At 40.3% G+C, this 20,365-nt stretch overlaps 1 protein-coding gene across 4 annotated transcripts in view; it reads right to left on the reverse strand.

Moving 5' to 3' along the window:
- Positions 1 to 20,365, reverse strand: part of UTRN (utrophin) — a 603,028-nt gene that overhangs the window by 197,535 nt on the left and 385,128 nt on the right. For all 4 annotated transcript variants that reach the window (XM_075862837.1, XM_075862834.1, XM_075862835.1 and 1 more), the window contains 2 exons: positions 18,132 to 18,304; positions 14,152 to 14,308 (listed from right to left, as the gene is read on the reverse strand). In XM_075862837.1, coding sequence (XP_075718952.1) covers positions 14,152 to 14,308; positions 18,132 to 18,304 — 330 coding nt within the window. The remainder of the gene's footprint in view (positions 1 to 14,151; positions 14,309 to 18,131; positions 18,305 to 20,365) is intronic.

A 20,365-nucleotide genomic window follows, 5' to 3' on the forward strand; every position in this document is an offset into this window, starting at 1 on the left:
TTACTTCTCTATAGTGTGAATTGAAATTTGAAGGCACCGAATTGACGAATTACATGAAGTATATGTTATAGCAATTAAATAACGTAGCAGTCTAAGCACTCGAAACACTGTCAGTTCAAATGGATACAGACATTTTACTGTTTCATCAAACAATGACATAACTGCCATTTTTAATTTATTTGGGGTGATCAAGGTTTACATGTTCATAGACAATAACGATCTCAGTGCTACAGTTATCATCTCCAATGCTTAATAAAACCACTGATACTGTCCACTCACAAAATGAGCGACTTAGAGTACTTTTACGTGGGCCGTGTAAACGAGCGCCGATCAATCAGACAGCTTGTTGTTCGGCGCTCGTTTGCTCCTTTCACAAGGAGCTAGTACGGGGACCCATACATGTCTATTATGCCGGCAGCACATCTCCCTGTTTACACAGGGAGATGCGCTGCCGACAACAATAATATTTTGGTCATTTAAAACGATACAATCAGATGATCAACGAGCGTTTGCTCGGTTATCGGCTGATCGTTCCCCTGTTTACACAGGACAATTATTGGGAACGAACGTTCTGTGAATGCTCGTTTTCCCAATAATTGGCTGGTGTAAAATGGCCATTATCCCTACTTCTACTAAACAGGACTTGACATGATAACAAACAATAATAAATTACATTAAATACAATACAAGTTTAACCTACATGATAATCTGAGGGTATTTATCAGGAGGCAATAAGGGGGGGAAATATCAACAGAATAAATCCCTGGATCAACGGCCCACCTCCAGGAATCTGGTACATATAATTTGTGATATTATACCTTTCAAGAAAGACATTCAGATCCCAATTAACTTTCAATAACATCCGGTGGCAGAGAATTCCATAGCCTCACTGGTTTTACAGTAAAGAATCCCCGTCTATGACGATAGTAAGACTTACTCTCTTCTAGGCGTAGGGGATGCCCCACAGGCATGGTTAGAGCCCTAGGTCTAAAAAGGTGATTTGACAACTCTCTGAACTGTCCATTCAAATATTTGTACATAGTTATAAGATCATCCCAAGCCGTTTTTTTTCAAAATTAAATAACTCCCAAGTTTGATCATCTTTCTTGGTACTGCAATCAGGGCCGACCGTTGCAGCTGCTGTGACCGGGGATTGCACTCCAGGAGAAGCCAACGACGTCACTGTCCATAAATGGACACAGACGACAAGGAGTTTCTCCTAGAGTGGAATCCCCGGTCACCGTGTCGGCAACGCTGTGGACGGGGATTCCGCTTCAGGAGTTTTTCCTCTGATGTCACTGTCCATATATGGACAGAGCCATCAAGCGGAGCGCTCCAGGAGCGGAATCCCCGGACACATGGGGATTCCGCCCCTTCAGGGAGCTACAGTGGTGCTATCTACAAGGGGGCTGTGGGCTGTTTGCCACTACCTACCAGGGGGCTGTGGGCTGTGTGACACTACCAACCAAGGGGGCTGTGGGCTGTGTCGCACTACCAACTAGGGGGCTGTGTGGCACTACCAACCAGGGGGCTGTGTGGCACTACCAACCAGGGGACTGTGGGCTGTGTGGCACTACCAAACAGGGGGCTGTGTGGCGCTACCAACCAGGGGGCTGTGTGGCGCACCCTACCAGGGGGCTGTGTGGCGCTCCCTACCAGGGGGTTGTGTGGCGCTCCCTACCAGGGGGCTGTGTGGCGCTCCCTACCAGGGGGCTGTGTGGCGCCCCCTACCAGGGGGCTGTGTGGCGCTCCCTACCAGGGGGCTGTGTGGCGCTCCCTACCAGGGGGTTGTGTGGCGCTCTCTGCAGGGGGTTGTGTGGCGCTACCTACAAGGGGGCTGTGTGCCTCTACCTACAAGGGGGCTGGGTGGCGCTACCTACAATAGGGATGTGTGGCGCTACCTACAAGGGGGCTGTGTGCCGCTACCTACAAGGGGGCTGGGTGAAGCTACCTACAAGGAGGCTGTGAGGCGCTACCTACAAGGAACATGTGGCGCTACCTACAAGGGGGCTGTGTGGTACTACCTACAAGGGGGCTGTGTGGCGCTACCTACAAGGGGGCTGTGTGCCGCTACCTACAAGGGGGCTGTGTGCCGCTACCTACAAGGGGGCTGTGTGGCACTACCTACAAGGGGGCTGTGAGGCTCTACCTACAAGGAAGATGTGGCGCTACCTACAAGGGGGCTGTGTGGTACTACCTACAAGGGGGCTATGTGGTGCTACCTACAAGGGGCTGTGTGGCGCTACCTACAAGGGGCTGTGTAGTGCTACCTACAGGGGGAATCTGTGAGTGGTGGGCTGATGGACATTTTACTGTTAGTGGGGGGCTGATGGTCTTCAAGTGGTTTCCGCCTCTGACCTCCAATTGAAATGAATAGGAGGCAGAAAATACCTGCGGCACCTGTTTGGAGCTTTCTTGCCTGCGTCTTTTGCATTCGCTTTAACGGCTTAAGAAAAAACACAAAAAAAAAGGTCAAACAACGCTGTCAATTCCTGAAGGAATTTTGAGGCAGACTTTTTTTTGCCTTACAAAAAACGTGTGTACACATACCCTACGAGTGTAGTCCTTTTTTTAAGCCGTTTTCTGTCTTTCTGGAAACAATTTTTGGTAGGGGCCCTGAGGAAATTTTATTTTTCCAGTGCTGCCTCGAGTCCGAAAATGTTGGGAAACTCTGTACTAGGCTACAGGATCACGCCAGCCTACACAAGGATCCCGTCGTGGAGCAACTCAGTTTGTCATGGGGACGGGGCGTAGGCGAGTATAATGTTTGTTTTTGTTTGGGGGCACTCTTTACAAGGGGAGGTGGGCGGGGCTGTATGATACGATCTACAAGGAGGAGGTGGGGGATTATGGCACTGTCCACAGGGAGGCTGTATGGCAAAATCTACAGGGGGCACTGTACTATGTGGGGGCCACTAAGTGGACATTATACTGTGTAGGGGTACTACAGGTGGCATAATACTGTGGGCACAATTAGAGGACAAAATACTGTGTCCTTGGAGGGGATTTAATATATTATATTATTAACTATCATTATCATACTGTATGGGGGCACTAGAGGGGCATTATAATTTTTTTATGATGGGGGTGGAGCGCCGAACGGTCATTTCGCACGGGGCGCCATCTATCCCAAGGCCGGCCCTGACTGCAATCCACCCATTCCCTTAATATCCCTTGTCGCACTCCTCTGCACCCGCTCCAGTTCAACATGTTCTACTTCTACACTGGTGCTCAAAACTGTACACAATATTCAATATCTGGTCTTACTAGTGATTTATGTAGAGATGAAACAATGTTCTTGCCATGTGCATATATGCCAGATTTGATACACCCCATGATTTTATTTGCCTTGGCAGCAGCTGCCTGTCGCTGGTTACAAAGAGTTACGATTACTGTCCCCTAATGTCCCTTTTGTTGTCAGTTTTACCCAGTGCTTCACTATTCAATATAATATATTGTTTTATCATCAGTGTCGATATGGCCCTCCAGGGAACCAGGATATCTCTCGTTGGGCCCACGCCCTTAGCACTCAATACAACATAGAGGCGGCTGACAGCTTTTGAGAGCTGCCAGGGCTCTGTCATATGCGTGTTGCAGACCTTGTTTACCCCATAGCTCTCCTGCACTGATACAGCCATCGAGCTTCTTGCTACATGTGCATGTAATGTGTGTACGTGTGGAATGTATATGTGTGTATAAATGTGTGTAATGTATATATGTGTGGAGGTATGTATGTTATGTGTATATGTGATGATTGTGTATTTGTGCATGTAATGTGTATATGAGTGTGTGGAATGTGTATACCTGTTTAATGTGTATATATGTGAGTGGTACGTGTTTAATGTGTATATACACTACCGTTCAAAAGTTTAGGGTAGCTTAGAAATGTCCTTATTTTTGCAAGAAAAGCAATTTTTTTCAATGAAGATAACATTAAATTAATCAGAAATACACTCTATACATTGTTAATGTGCTAAATGACTATTCTAGCTGCAAACGTCTGGTTTTTAATGCAATATCTACATAGGTGTATAGAGGCCCATTTCCAGCAACCATCACTCCAGTGTTCTAATGGTACATTGTGTTTGCTAACTGTGTTAGAAGGCTAATGGATGATTAGAAAACACTTGAAAACCCTTGTGCAATTATGTTAGCACCGCTGTAAACAGTTTAGCTCTTTAGAGGAGCTATAAAACTGACCTTCCTTTGAGCTAGTTGAGAATCTGGAGCATTACATTTGTGGGTTCGATTAAACGCTCCAAATGGCTAGAAAAAGAGAGCTTTCATGTGAAACTCAACAGTCTATTCTTATTCTTAGAAATGAAGGCTATTCCATGCGAGAAATTGCCAAGAAACTGAAGATTTCCTACAATGGCCTGACGCTATCTGTCAAGCATGGTGGAGGTAATGTGATGGTATGGGGTTGCTTTGGTGCTGGTAAATTGGGAGATTTGTACAAGGTAAAAGGGATTTTGAATAAGGAAGGCTATCACTCCATTTTGCAACGCCATGCCATACCCTGTGAACAGCGCTTGATTGGAGCCAATTTCATCCTACAACAGGACCATGACCCAAAGCACACCTCCAAATTATGCAAGAACTATTTACGGAAGAAGCAGGCAGCTGGTATTCTATCTGTAATGGAGTGGCCAGCGCAGTCACCAGATCTCAACCCCATAGAGCTATTGTGGGAGCAGCTTGACCGTATGGTACGCAAGAAGTGCCCATCAAGCCAATCCAACTTGTGGGAGGGGCTTTTGGAGGCATGGGGTGAAATTTCTCCCGATTACCTCAGCAAATTAACAGCTAGAATGCCAAAGGTCTGCAATGCTATAATTGCTGCAAATGGGGCATTCTTTGACAAAAGCAAAGTTTGAAGGAGAAAATTATTGTTTCAAATAAAAATCTTTATTTCTAACCTTGTCAATGTCTTGACTATATTTTCTAGTCATTTTGCAACTCATTTGATAAATATAAGTGTGAGTTTTCATGGAAAACACAAAATTGTCTGGGTGACCCCAAACTTTTTAACGGTAGTGTATGTGTGTGGAATATGTATGTATGTATAATGTGTATAAGTGTGTAATGTGTATGAGACTGTTGAATGTGTAATACGTGTGTAATACGTGTGTAATGTGTATATGTGCATGTAATGTGTATATATGTACACATTTTTTTATTTGGCAGTACTATTTACATGTATTGTTAGTGGCATTACTTATGTCTATGGTTAGCGGTACTATTTATTTCTACAGATTCACGTCACGATAAGGGCCCTACATTGGTGGTATACGTCGGGAGAATCCTCTAACATATTCCTCCGATGGAAGGCTGCAACGTATTTCACATTATAGGTATACAGTGGGATATGTCACTAATAGGCTCTCATTCAAAAAAAATTGTTACTGTGCGTGGTACAAATTTTGTATTACATACTTTTATATGGAATAACGTAGCCTGCAATGCTATTCCATACTGCAAAAAAAAGGGATACTGATGTATACCGCCCCAATGAAGGCCAAAAGAATACTCTTTTGGCCTCACTCTGGTGAATGTAGCCCTATGGATACATTTGACAACATTATTTACATGTACAATTTATAGCTGTATTTTTCTGCGTGTATAGTATATTTGGCACTACATGTGTGGTACTGTTATTTGCATTTTTTGGTATTAGTAAATGCACACTGCATGAAGCTTTCATTTTTGCATTGTATGACCCCCATATTGCTTTTCACTATTGTATTATGTCCAGAAGGTCATATATTCCAAAACCAGTAATCAGAAAGCTTGTGTATAAAAGCCATATCCGGTGTATACATCCAGCCTATTACATTCTGCTCTCATTTAGCAATTCTATGTGATTTACTGAAGAAATAGCATAGGAGGAAAACAGCCCTTCAGGGAACATCGAGAACTCAGTTCAGACATTGATCATTTATAACTGAACATGTGTTATTTTTGTTTAGTTGGAAGGTGGGCCTTCAGAATATATTCCTCTGATGGGCCCCATGTACCCCAGTCCGACACGGTTTCTCATTCCAAATTATCCGCATTCAATTTTTTTTTTATTTTTTTTTTTATTTCTTTCTTTAATAAGAATCACATTATATTAGAACAGTCATATCCGTGACTGAAGGGTGTATTTAGTTTTATTCTCCGGTCTTGATGGTATAACTAGTTTGGTACAACTGATACCGCTGCTCCTACTGCTGATGACAATAATAATAATAGCAACAATTGTAATAAAAACACATTAATATTGACATTTCATTGGAAAAACAATAGTTTTCAGAATAGCATGTTGATTTATGGGTAAAATATGTTGTCAATCTGTAGAAGCAGAATGCTTTGTATTCTCTAGACAGGTTCTAATTTAGTTAATAAATCACCGTGAATCGAGAGTCATTTAAAAAGCCCCCTTTATAGTCCGCACTGCCTATGAATGCCTGAATGTCACATAGAAATTATATATCACCAGTCTATCAATCCCCTGCGGAAATTAAAGTCTGCTTTATGTATACACAATCAGCTTTTCGTTTTTAAGCAGCATCAAAACGGGTCTAGGCTAGAGAGTAAACTAAGCCAGGACTCAAAATAAAATGAATATAAAAATATTGTTTAGAAACATCTGACTGAAAGCGGAATTCCCCCAACGTTCCTGAGATTGAAGGGGGCCACCTATGACAAAGTAATGGCATATCCTAGCGATATGCTATCATTTTATAAGACGGGAATACCTGTTTAAATTATTTTTTTTCAAAAACACACCATCAACAGAAGCTTATAAAAGCATTATCAGTGTGACAGCGCCCATTAGATCAGCTAGGAAATAGGGCATTACTAAACTAGTGACAGGTCTGCTATAAAAAGAGAGCTTTTTTTTAATAGTGGGACTAGTTATAAATAATGTATCTACTAACATCTGTCCATCTGCCCATTCGCTTTACAATGTCATTTTCTCATCTCTTACACATTCTAACCAATATATACATAGCCAAATTACCGAACGGTATGTTTTTGCTGTGTGAACAACCCCTTACATGCAACAGAACATGTCTCTGTCACAGACAAGGCTTAGAATATGCATTCTATGGCCACCACTTGTTAGGAAGGGAGAACAACAGACTTTAGGGTTGTCTATCCGTTATAGTTTATATAACTAAATAATACACAGATGGAAAATTGGAATAATATCCAGTGAATTATGGGATGCTCAAGAACTCTAAGGTTCTCTGACCACCCACCTTAATCATGATCAATGACATGAAAAAAAGTCATGACAAAAAATATATCTACTACATTGATTTCAGCGTGCCGTGTTTATGTGACATGTGTTGTTATTTTTGTGCTTGAGCAGTTTATTACATTTAGTATTAATTTTTGATGTGCTTTCTTCAATTTACTGCAAACTGTAAATCAGACACACTTGTCTACTTGAAAAAAAATCTAGTTAGAAATCTGATTCCAAAAAACTAAAATCTGGAACAATTGGAAAATGTACTATTTGTGTTGGGCCAGAATTGCGGCCTAAATGGCACCTTCTTTTTGGCGCAAATAATTCAAGACAAATTAATTAATGAACTGCGCCAAAAAGAACACATGTTTGTGACTCGATCTACAAGGGGCGTGGCTTAGTTACAAAGGGCTTGGCATAAGAGGCACCAAACTGCACAAAAGTGTTTTTAAGTAAGCCAACCAAGACATGGTATAAAGTTAGTCAGAGATGTCTTAAAGAGGCTCTGTCACCAGATTTTGCAAGCCCTATCTGCTATTGCAGCAGATCGGCGCTGCAATGTAGATTACAGTAACGTTTTTATTTTTAAAAAACGAGCATTTTTGGCCAAGTTATGACCATTTTCGTATTTATGCAAATGAGGCTTGCAAAAGTACAACTGGGCGTGTTGAAAAGTAAAAGTACAACTGGGCGTGTATTATGTGTGTACATCGGGGCGTGTTTACTACTTTTACTAGCTGGGCTTTCTGATGAGAAGTATCATCCACTTCTCTTCAGAACGCCCAGCTTCTGGCAGTGCAGATCTGTGACGTCACTCACAGGTCCTGCATCGTGTCGGCACCAGAGGCTACAGATGATTCTGCAGCAGCATCGGCGTTTGCAGGTAAGTCCATGTAGCTACTTACCTGCGGCATGATCTAGCAGGCATTCACTCCAGGCAGACCTGGGGGCCTTTATTAGACTCCCGGCTGCCATTAGAGACACAGACACTCGGCGATCTTATCGCCGGGTGTCAGTGGGATGAGAGGGAGCTCCCTCCCTCTCTCCAAAACCACTCAGATGCGGTGTTCGCTATTGAGCACCGCATCTGAGGGGTTAAACGTGTGATATCGATACTAATATCGATCTCACACGGCAGAGCAGGGAGGATCCCAGCCCTCAGCTGCCTCTGGCAGCTGAGAGCAGGGAGATTTGACATCTCCCTGCTATGTAAACTTATTCAGATGCCGCGACGTAAAAAGTCTATGGCATCGGAATAAGGCCCGTTAGTGACCGACGTAGAAACACGATGGGCCGGTCACTAACGGGTTAAACCCCTAAAGGGGTTATCCGGCGATATAAAAAAAAAAATGTTTTGCATCAAGACCTACTCACTTGTCGTCCGTCCCCGTCCCCCCATGATACCTTTTCTGTGAAAATTTCATGTTCACTCCCGCTGCCCTGTTGTGTTAATGTTTAAATTCCCTGTTAGTTTGAATTTTTATAGTCCCACTGCGCTGCTTTCATTCTAAAAACTACCGTTCCCTTGATGCTTTATTCCCCCTTTCTCCCCTGCTCTAATTCCTCCCTCCTCCGGTTTATCACCGCCCTTTGACTCCCCCTCGCCTTGTTATAATCTTTCCTTCTGTAGTCGCTAGTTTATGTAAATTCCTTTGGAAGCCCATTCAAACAAGTTCTATAAGTATCAGAAGAAAAGTCATATGACCAGTGACGTTTCCATCAGGGGGCGTTTTAGAGTAAAAAAGTCACATGACATGTCACGATTTGTTTAAGGAGGCGGTTTGGAGGAGACAAAGTGTCATGTAATCAGTGATGTTTTGTTTTGGGGGGGTTGGAACAGAGGAAATGTCATGTGATCAGTGATGTTTTGTTCTCTTGGCGCTATAAGTGTCGGGAAACCGTCACATGGTGGGAATACAAAACGTCAGTGATCTGGAGCAACACAGTCATGTAATCGCATTACAAAACTGGAAAATAGGGCAACTTTAAGACAAGTGACATATTAATAAGTGCATTATACTAGGGGGAATAAATGGTCTAAATTTTCTTTTTAAAATCAGATAACACCTTTAAAGGAGTTTTCCCGTCTTGCATAAATAAATAAATTCTTTACATCGAGAAAGTGAAATATCAGTGTTAACCTAGTCTTGCTAACACAGTTAACGGCTTTGTTACAATGTACTAGTTTAGGGTGCTTTTGCACTGCCCGATACTGGGAGTTATGCAGCTGACCAGCAACCATTTTTGGCAGCTTAAAAGATCCGATCATCGGCTGACCTTTGCCCCCATTTAAAAGGGCCTTTAGGCGATCTTCAGTGAGATAAACATAGGAACAGCAGCACAAATCTCTCTCCTGTCCTCCAGGCTGACACCTCTTATCTACCCTGATACATTGTAACAACAGCATCAATAGGTTGGGGTTTTAGTTCCTGAAGGCAAGCAGGGATATTGATAGTAGTGGTGATCAGTAGCGGGTTATCAGATTATTGGACGATAAAAGAAAAGCATGTACAATGTAATTGTAACAGTAGAGAGTCTCAAAGAAGGCGGCCTAAAATAAAAGGCTAATGCATATGGCACCGCCAAAATTCTAAATTACAACACAATTCTATGCTGAATTATAAAACTTTCTGGATTAAGGGAATTTCTCTTTATATCATAAACTATCATTATAGAATGATTAGGGTTTATTTAAATAAGACTGGAAAACCATGTGTAAATAAGATCATTTAATGAACAAGTGCTACCTTGAAATACATTTTATGGAAACGACATTTACTAAAATTCTTAAATCTACTCGTTTTCTCTCCTCATTATTTTAATGGTAACTTTGTATTTATATTGATTTTCAAATTGTACAAATTCTGTGCACCCCAGTGTTACCTATTACCGCATATCCCTATGAAGTTGATTTGGTTTACAAATACATATATTCGAAGAAAAGCTTAAAAACAGAAAAAAGCCGCAGAGAAATGATTCTGATAGAATTTGATTGAAATAGCAAATGATGTATGTGCTGACTTGCCATAACAATGCCTTTGATAATGTTTGTCAGCTCAGATAATAACTCAACTGTGCTAATTTAAATGCTCAGTATGGCACATTTAAGGGAACTATGTGCTTCCACGAATCTGCAATTCATTTACAGCTAAAATCATCTTCCCACATAAAACTAGATGCATACAGCTCAGGCAATGGTGTTTCAGTTATGTACCATCGGGGAATTGACTCCACAAACATAAAACAGCTTTATCGTGGAAGCGACAAGCGGGACCGTTGAACCAGTGTTTTAAGCCGTGGCTGGAAATGTTAAACACAAAGTATAAAAGGAAAAGTTACAGAAAAACAAATGTAAGCTACAAAGGAGGCAGCATTTCAAATGTATTTCCAGCTATTTGTTAAAAGCTTCTTATTTAATTGATTCTGTTACTTATATAGTACCAACATATTGTGTAGCGCTGTACAGAGATTGTCATAACTAACAATCTAAATTCTCTTTCTCAGACACACACATTCAACAGGGAAAATTTCACAGGAAGCCTATTAAGCTATCATTATGATTTTGGTATGTAGGAAGAAACCAAAGAAAACCATACAAACACAGGGAGAATGTACAAACTACATGCATAGGTTGTCATTAAACAAATTTGAACCCAGCACTGTTAGGTAACAGTGCCAACCACTGAGCCATCGTACTGCCCCGTAACGCTGTTCTGATGTAAGTGTAACTTGGCAAATTACAGTGGGCATCCTGTCTATTCAAACCTTGACTTGTCATGCATTGAGAATGTTTACCCAGATCGCCATGGGCCTCTACAAACCCAATGGGCCCAAGCTGCTGGCCAGGTTTGCCTGCTCCTGACATTGGCCCTGAATATACCCAAGGTTGCATTGTTAAAACCCTATGGGGGAAATGTATTGAAACTAGGAAAAGAGAAAGTGGAGTAGTTGCGAATAGAAACCAATCAGAATGCTTTTTTCATTTTCAAAAGGGCCTTTGAAAAATTAGCGCATGAATCTGATTGGTTGCTATGGGCCAATGCTCCACTTTTCCTTTGCACCAGTTTTTATAAACCTTCTACAATTTTTTTTTATAGATTGCATGTCTTACCACATATTATAGTCATTTTCTGCATGACTGCTCCTCACATTCAAATAAATGGAAACCCCAAGAGGCATGTATTCCTGGCTCCCTGAGTGTGCATAGTTTCAGGCATGTGGGATTTTCTAACTCAGTAGTGCCTTTTCTTAAACCAATAATTACTATGTGTAAAACTATGGGAATAATATGTACCAGAATGGAATGAATTCAGAGAAGAGAGGAGAAGGAGATGGGTGACTTAGTGACCAAAGATAGCCGACCATAGCTTTCTAAATGGTTGACTATATCTGCAACTTCCTGTCTCCAGGTACAGTAGGAAAAGCAGCTCTAAAGGACAAACTGCTCTTCTAACAGGTGACGGAATAAGAACAGAAACAATTATGTTAGTTTTATTCTTGAAGTGTGGAGGATATAATGTTAAATGGTAGTCAATAACCAAAAATGAAAGATATTCCCCAGGATATATGTTTTTGCCCATGACATCTAAGTCCTAGAATTATACAACTAGATGGTGGTGCCAATAATGCACGTCTGATCTTTATCAACTTCATTTAGCCATAGATGTTCCCGTCTACACAGAATGACGCAGAAATATGTTGGTAAGCTGCAATAGTTATGTTTCCTATTATGGATCCCTCTCTCCTATCTGTACAGTTCTATTTTGGAAGTTAAATGAAAGAAATTGCAGAGGCTAAACAGCAGTGTTGTCCACGGCGGTGTTGTAGATTTATAAAGGCAAATAAACCGACTGAAAATCCTCAATATTAACATTAAATAAAACCATCTCTTTAAAATAAAACATATTATAGCAGTACAGTGAAATATATGCTTCATTAGAAAAGGGAATTAACTTGCGCTGAGGTATACATTATTAATAAACGGAAGTTAATAAAAACACTATGACTTGATTATTAACTATGATACTTTTAGTCTTGAGTTTGTTGTTATTTGCAGAGTAATAACCTACATTATGAGATTTGCAATGCCCAAGACAAAAATAACAAGTTTAATCAAATTATAGTTAACTCCTCGGAATGAGAACTCACTATCCCTTTTCAAATTGATACTGTTTTCTCTTGTGATGCCTAAAATTCCGCAAACATAAGACCTAGAAATTGTAATCCTTGCAAATATATTTAATAGCAATGTTACCCTTGATGCTTAGAGAGTGGGATAAATTAGAATGGCTACAACCTTTACTAAAGATGAACGGCTCAGGCAAACTTTAAAGAGGATCTGTCACTAGTTTAGTAATGTCCAATCTCCTAGCTAATCTAATAGGCACTGTCACACTGATAATGCTAGTGAAAATTGTGTCCCAAGATGTTTATTATGTTAAAAGTTTATTTTTTAAAAAAAATATGTAAATGAGCCTTTATTAGACAACCGGGAGGTAACACCAGCGATTCTCCTGAGGTGGAGCTATCTCACAGCCTCTGACGCTGTCCTATCAGCATGAAGCCGCTTCACACAGTGTGAGAGACTGAGGCTGGAGGGAAGGAGGATCGCTTCAAATAACCATATCTTCATCTGTGGACCACCTAGAACAGCTCTGGTATCATATGAAAGATGAGATTCTAATCACAGTTCTATCTGTGAAACAACCGGAGATATCACCAGTTGAATACACAGTCGGGAATGTAAGCTGTATACTATATAAACACACTGTTGATGGGCAGGGAATTGAGAGAATCTGTATGCTGATTGGACAGCGTCATACAGAAAACATTACACCGCCCAGAGTGAAAAGAAAGAGTCCCCTCCTGTTTGGCTATTAGAGACACATTTGCATATTTAGAAAAATGCTCATAACTATGCAAATAAACAATTTTGAAGAAAAAAAATCACACTGTAGTTATTAGAATCATCAGCCTATTAGATTAGTTAGGAGATAGGGAATTAATAAACTAGTGACAGATCCTCAGTAAGAAAATCTGCAGAAATGGCTACAAAGAAATGCTTATCTAAAAACTAGATGAAAAGCTAAAACTAAAATTATCCAGAGGTTGATTCAGCCCCACCAAGTTCGTGTGCCACTTTCCCATAGGCCTCACGGTACTATGGGTTATAGCTGGCTATGTTTGCCTGACTCCCCAATCTGATGGTATGCTTATGTATGTGCTAAACTGAATAACTATACTGTATGTTGCACCAGTTTGTAGGCATTCATTCCTTCAGTTGCACGGCACGGCTTGGAGCTATACTAGGCAAGTGTGATTGAGTTTTAAAATCTTATTTCCAGCTGATCTGTATATATTCAGTTCTTAAAAGTGAATACTGTTGGTGCTCTGTAGGTAAAAATGAGTTGTTATAATCGCCTATATATTCCAATACACTATAATGGTATTCTAAGGTCAGGAACCTCCATTGCAAATTACGTCAGAATTGACAGGAGGAAAAGTGTTGCATACAGCGCTATTCCTTCCATCAAATGACAGGCATTACGAATGAACCCCGTTGGACCCCACTGTAAGACAATGGGGTCCATTGGGCGAAGTTGGCAACTGTCATTTGGATCTGGCAGAGTGTTATGGCTATTGTTATAAACAGAAGCCACAACGCAGATGTGAACAGAGCCTTAGAAAAGACTATATAGTCTTCGTACATACATGTTCTTTACTGTAATAAGCGCATGTTTATATACGTAAGTGTCTAAAGTGACATAAAGTCCACACTTATTTTAACCAACTCTTTTAGATTAAATTTTAACGTTTAAACTAACAGTGACATAAAATAAGTTTAAAACATGATTATCGTCCATGAAGTGGATGCATCGGTTTGTAATAAGACGAGATATATTTATTTCCCTTACCTTACAAAACTCATATTGCTGTTGTACTGTGGCAACGTCTCCACCCACAGGCATTTGTTTCTTCAGCTCCTCATCTCTGACATCCAACCAACAGTTGAGTTCTTCAAGGGATTTTAGCAAACGATTCCATTTATCGGCACTTGCTTCCAAGTGTGTTCTGCAATACAGAAAATCAAAAAAGATTAAAAAAATTGTGCAGTTCCTTGCAATGTAATGTAGACTTACTATAGTCTAGATTTCTGAATGGCAAGAAAAATAATTCTTCAATATGACCTGAAAAACCTAAAAACTTCGTCAATATGACCTGAGCCTCGCTAATTGCGATTTCCAAAAGAAAGTGAAGTTCCGCTTTTTAAAAGGTTTCTAGTAATGCAAGCAACAGGTTGAAGAAAAATGACACAAATGTAATGTAATATTTATTTTCTTTCTTTATGTAGCTGTATTCTCCTTCGTTTTATAACTCTAGGGATTTTACACAATTGACTGCTACCTACACAATTTACGGCTTCCTTCCCAGCTCATTGATCAGCACTGGTTTGCTCCTGTCACATGGAGCTATGGATGGGGACGAGTGGTTGTTATTCTGATCGCTTGTCCCCATACGTTATTACCACGTTGGCAGCGCGCCTCCCTGTTTACACAGGGAGATGTGCTGCCGACAAAGATAATATTTAACTTTTTTAAAACTATACGATCAGCAGATGATCGAGCGTTTGCTCGATCATCTGCTGATCGCTGCCCTGTTTACACTGGGCAATTATCGGGAATGAGCGTTCTATGAACGATCGTTTGGCCGATAATTGCCCCGTGTAAAACCCCCTTAATGCCAGACACAGCCCATGGACCGATGGGACTCTATGTACCCTGTATGGTGTCTATGAGGTGTTGCTTCCAGGCGACAATACCTCAATAAAACAGCATACAATACAGCAAGCCGCTATTCTATATTAGTGAGGGTACGTTCGCACGTACATAAGAAGTGGCTGAAAATTACGAGCCCGTTTTCAAGGGAAAACAGCCTCTGATTTCAAGGCGTTACTTGTAGCAGAAAATGAAGCTTCTTTTCATTTCAAGCTCATTTTGAAGCTTTGTTTTTTTTTAAGCTTTTTTTATGCTACTTCTTTTTACAAGGCTTTTTTTAATTCATCAGCATAAAAATACGCCTCATGTGAACAGCACAGTGTACTTCCTATTTAAATCAATGGGAAACTGTTTGCAGGCTTATTTAAAGTGCATTTTGGAACGTACTTTTACACTCCAAAATCAGCCTGAAAATAAGCCGTGCGAACATGCTGTCAGATTTATGAAAATCAGACAAATAAACGTCTGTATGCCTGCATATTATATTGGAGGCATATGGAGGTTCAGTAGTACCCCCTTGCCCTACTACGGCTCCATAAAACACTGAGCTGATATACTGTGTGCATGAGGCCCTAGTAACTGACTAGGATGGTCGCTGACTTTAGGTGCTGAATGGTTTCACATTTAGACATTGTGTAGAAATCATATACTCCGCAGTTAATCATGGACGCTCACAATACCTGTTCATCACAAATTCTCCTTCCTTTCTTATGTGGCCTTTCACACTCTGGTTGTTTTTGTTTTTTCTATTGGTGGTCTGTGGTAATTACCCATTGATAAGATAAAACTCAAGCACTCCTCTGGCTAAATATGCAAAGAAAATATAACATTTTCGGATCAATGTAATCGAGAAAATATGTAATTTTTCTGCATGGTACAAGCTACCTATAGCGCTCCAGCAACTTTTTCTATTGACCAGCTGCAATAGAGTTTTGACAAAGGCCGGATTGTGGCTGAAATGTTACATATTTTCTCTATTACATTGCCTGATCCGAAAATTTTATATTTTCTTTGCATATTTAACCAGAAGAGTGCTTGAGTTTTACCTTATCAATATTGACGGGGTGGGAACCCTACCTATAGCACCCAGACCATTTTGCAGAGTGCCACATATTTGATCTACACTGTGGTATTACTCATGACCAGCCTCTATATTTGCATTTACACCTATCTCTCTCTATATATATATAAAAATACATTTATGTTGTCAGTTGTCTGTTGCATGTTCTTTATGCTTGGCCAAATGACTGGACCACTGCACCAAATTTGGCACATAAGTAAATCACGCGCTTCTGAAGGTTTCAGCTCTCTAGGACCTACCGTTTTCGACATATTCACAAAAGCAAATATGACACCTCTGGCTTCCACATCAGGTACCTGCCTCCATATCACACCAGATGACCTGTATTAGCCAATGGAAGCTCGCAGGTCCTTCATTCTTAGCCTCACTCACATACACACAGTTTTAGACCAGGTTTCCATAACAACCAAGACATTTTTCTTTACTCGATGTGTTACTCGCCGTAAACTAACTGTACCTATACTGGATTTGTTGTCCTCTATAGGCATCCAAACACCTGAATTATTTGACCCCAAATTTGACACATAGGTACTTCGGGTGTTCAGGAAGGTTTTCGTAAATGTTGTTCGCTGTTGTTCGCTGTTATCAGCCATTATCACATGATCAGAATCCAATACTATAAAAGCGAATACGGACATTCGCTTTTATAGTAAAGATGTTTTTACACATAGAATAGACATCTTGTAACAGAGAATCTCAAATTCATGTGTTTATTTTTTCAAAGCTGATCATCTCACGTTACACATCTCAGGATATGTTGAGATATGAGGAAAGGTAAGGAAGGACACATCTCTATAAAACTGTTCTTTTCATGTTGAAAAGCGTTAAGATAAACTTTGAACGCAAGGGCTGGAAGGTTTTAAAAGCCTTTCATTTCAAGTATGAACGTTATGTAAGGTGAAAGACCATATATATCCAAGGCTATTTCTACCTGGGAACAAGCATTTTAAATTGCATTTGGCGAGACACATGCAGAATACTTAACTGTTCAAGCAAACAAAAGCAGAATTCTATCTTTGTAGACTCTTGACTGCAATGTCAGGTATATAAATGTAATGTCTATTAAAATCTATTTAAATCTAATATCAGATAGGTAAAGTTTACTCTGGCTTTAGATGTTACAATCATTATGGAGCTGCTGTGTAATAGTATCACTGAGGCCCAGGCATCAATGCTTTTGTTTTTCAACTTATGTTATATAACCATCAAATCTAAGGCTGATACATATATTGCAATAGTAGCGGGCTGCTCATAGAATTTCATAATTTTTCCCTCCCCCTTCTCCATCAGTAGCGCTCCCAGGAATTCAATCAGCGGGGGAACAAGAGTCAACAACCTCTAAATCTACTGTGCTTAGGAATTAATACCTTGTGTTTCCTCACAGATGAGGTTGGTTTAAAGGGTAATACTGAATGCTGGTGGTCTGAGGTGGCTTATGGGGTTATTGATAATGTCTCTGTGATTATCCTATAGTTATGAGTCCGTTGTATTTATGAGAGGAGACCTAACCCTACCCCGACAACGGTCCTTGCCCTGCTCACCAGTGATTGATGGCTGCCATGCAGATACACGACAGACATCAGTCACTGGTGAGACGGGCCGGTGGAGGTGGGGAGAGGCACACGAGCACTCCCCTCATGAAAACAGCACATTTATAACTACATATTCTTTAACAGACTGTATTAGCCAAATGCCACTATATCACTATATAATTCCTGATCAGTATACAATTCTCTGGGAGGACTGATGCCATCAGCCCTCATTGACACCCCAGCCCCTTACATGAGTCCACTCCCCTTCCAAATCACGGTAACAGGCTCCTTGATCAAAACCGGAAAAGTAGAACAAAACCAGCAAAGTTAATCAAAACGACTGTTTATATGGCTAATCCAATTTTTTTTTACTTTCTTTGGTCCATCGCCTGTTTTAAAGTTTCATAATAGATTTCAGATTAATTGTATAAACAGACCTTAATTAACTTTTCTATATACTACGATTCTTCCAATTTAAAAAAAAAAAACACTTTTTTTTTTTTTACCTGATGTTAGATGACTTGGACCTCAAATCATTCCAACGTTGATTCATATCATCAAGTCTGTGCTGAAGCAATGATGCTTCATCTGAAGTTCCCAAAGCTTTCACCATCTTCTGCCTATTCCCATCAATGCTCTTGAAAATATCATTATGGGCATCAATTTCTGCTTGAATATCCTGAAACACAATACAAATATGATTTATTTCCCTGGTTATATTCAGTAAAATCATTCAATAAATTGGGAATTGTTGAAATATAGTATTTACATATTATATTTTGTATTTAGGAGAAAGACAATTTTGAAAGAAGAAAGGCGCGTTAGTAAACTATACTTTTACTTCCAAAGGTGACTTCACTTTTATATGAAATCCAATTTATGGATAAATCCAATATTTTATTGGCAGATATCCCTCTCACTCCTCAATGAACTGAACTGCAAAATTTTATAATAAAAAACTTTCTTACAAATTGGACTACCACACTCTGAAGACTTAACAGATGTCAATCACATTTGACTATGATTAGAACTATAATAATCTTTATTTATATAGCGCCAACATATTCTGCAGCACTTTACAATTTAGAGGAACATGTACAAACAATATCAGACATTACATAGTGACAAAGCTGATTTACAATTCAAACAAGAGGAGTGAGGACCCTGCTCGCAAGAGCTTACAATCTATGAGGAAATAAGGGAGACGCAAACTGTAAAAAGTGCTTGTTACGTACAATAGTCCAGCCATCTTTTATACATATGGGGTAGTGCACATAAAGCTCTATGAGCCGGTCACCAGCCAGTGTCTGTGTATGAAGGACATGAAGTGCATGAGGGTTGCAAGGAGTGTGGGGGATACTGCTGAATGAGGGGGCTATGTTCTGATAACTAATTGTTAAAAGGGGGCCAAAGAAAGGAGTCTGATTAGGGAATGTTAAAGGCCTGTCTAACAAGATGTGTTTTCAGGGCACATTTAAAACTGTGGATATTGGGAATTAATCTGATTATCTGGGGTAGCGCATTCCAGAGGACTGGTGCAGCACGAGAAAAATCTTGGAGATGGGAGTGGGAGCTTCGGATTACGGAGGATGTTAATCTAATGTCGTTGGCGGAACGTAGAGCGCGAGTAGGGTGGTAGACAGAGATGAGAGAGGAGATGTAAGGAGGTGCAGCGCTGTGGGTAAGAGTTAAAAGTTTGAATTTAATTCTGAAGGGGATGGGCAACCAGTGCAACCAGTGCAGTAACTATGGTTCTGCATGGAAACACACACCAGATATAATTCCATTGATATGTATACCATATGCTGCATGTGTTAAAATAATCAGGCCTACTATCTACTCACTAGTGACTATTTTTTAACTAACATAATCTATTCTGCTAGAAAATGTTTGACTTATCATGAAACATATAAAAAAATTTTTTTTTTAAATCTCTGTAGAACAATGTTCTCCAACCAGTGGGTTATAAGCCACATGTGGCTCTAGGGTCACCTGCATGTGGCTCCAGAGCTCTTAGCAGTTCCACACTAGTGACACCATGTATGTTATAAGATTACTATAATTTGGGCTAGGGTCAAAAACATATCACTGATCAGATAACACTCGGGTAAAAGCCATCAATCACTCATATATTTAGTAGGCTGTTTTGATATTAATACTCAGTGGGGGTCAACACATCCATTGCCTTTAAAGTAGCTTGAGACCTATAAAAGGTTGGGGAACTCTGCTGTAGAGCATTGTAAGAATATAGCGGAAAAGCACAGTAAGAATAAAGAGTATGAGGCTCAGCTGGAATACCAGACACAGCCCATGGACAAGAGTGTTACTGTTTAGAGAAAAAAAGCAGATCCTTTTTGTTATCTGATACAACCCCTGTTAGAGAGAACAGTAAATGTTGTATTACACGGCCCGACATGGCCGTGTACACGAGCGTCGATCAACAAGACAGCTCATTGATCGGCTCTCGTTTGCTCCTTTCAAAAGGGGCTAGTATGGGGACGAGCACTCGTTACTCCGATCGCTTGTCCCCATACAGTTCTATTGTGTCGGCAGCGCATCTCCCGTTTGCTCGGCTGATCATTGCCCTGTTTACACAGGTCAATTATCGGGAACGAGCGTTCTATAAACGCTCCTTTGCCCGATAATTTGCCAGTATAAAAGGGCCTTAAGGGTACTTTTGCACTAGAAGATAAATTGGTAAAAAAAACCAAAAACAAGCTCTGATCTATAGCAAGTCCTA

This window comes from Rhinoderma darwinii, chromosome 4 (genome assembly GCF_050947455.1).
Source record: "Rhinoderma darwinii isolate aRhiDar2 chromosome 4, aRhiDar2.hap1, whole genome shotgun sequence".
NCBI lineage: Eukaryota > Metazoa > Chordata > Amphibia > Anura > Rhinodermatidae > Rhinoderma > Rhinoderma darwinii.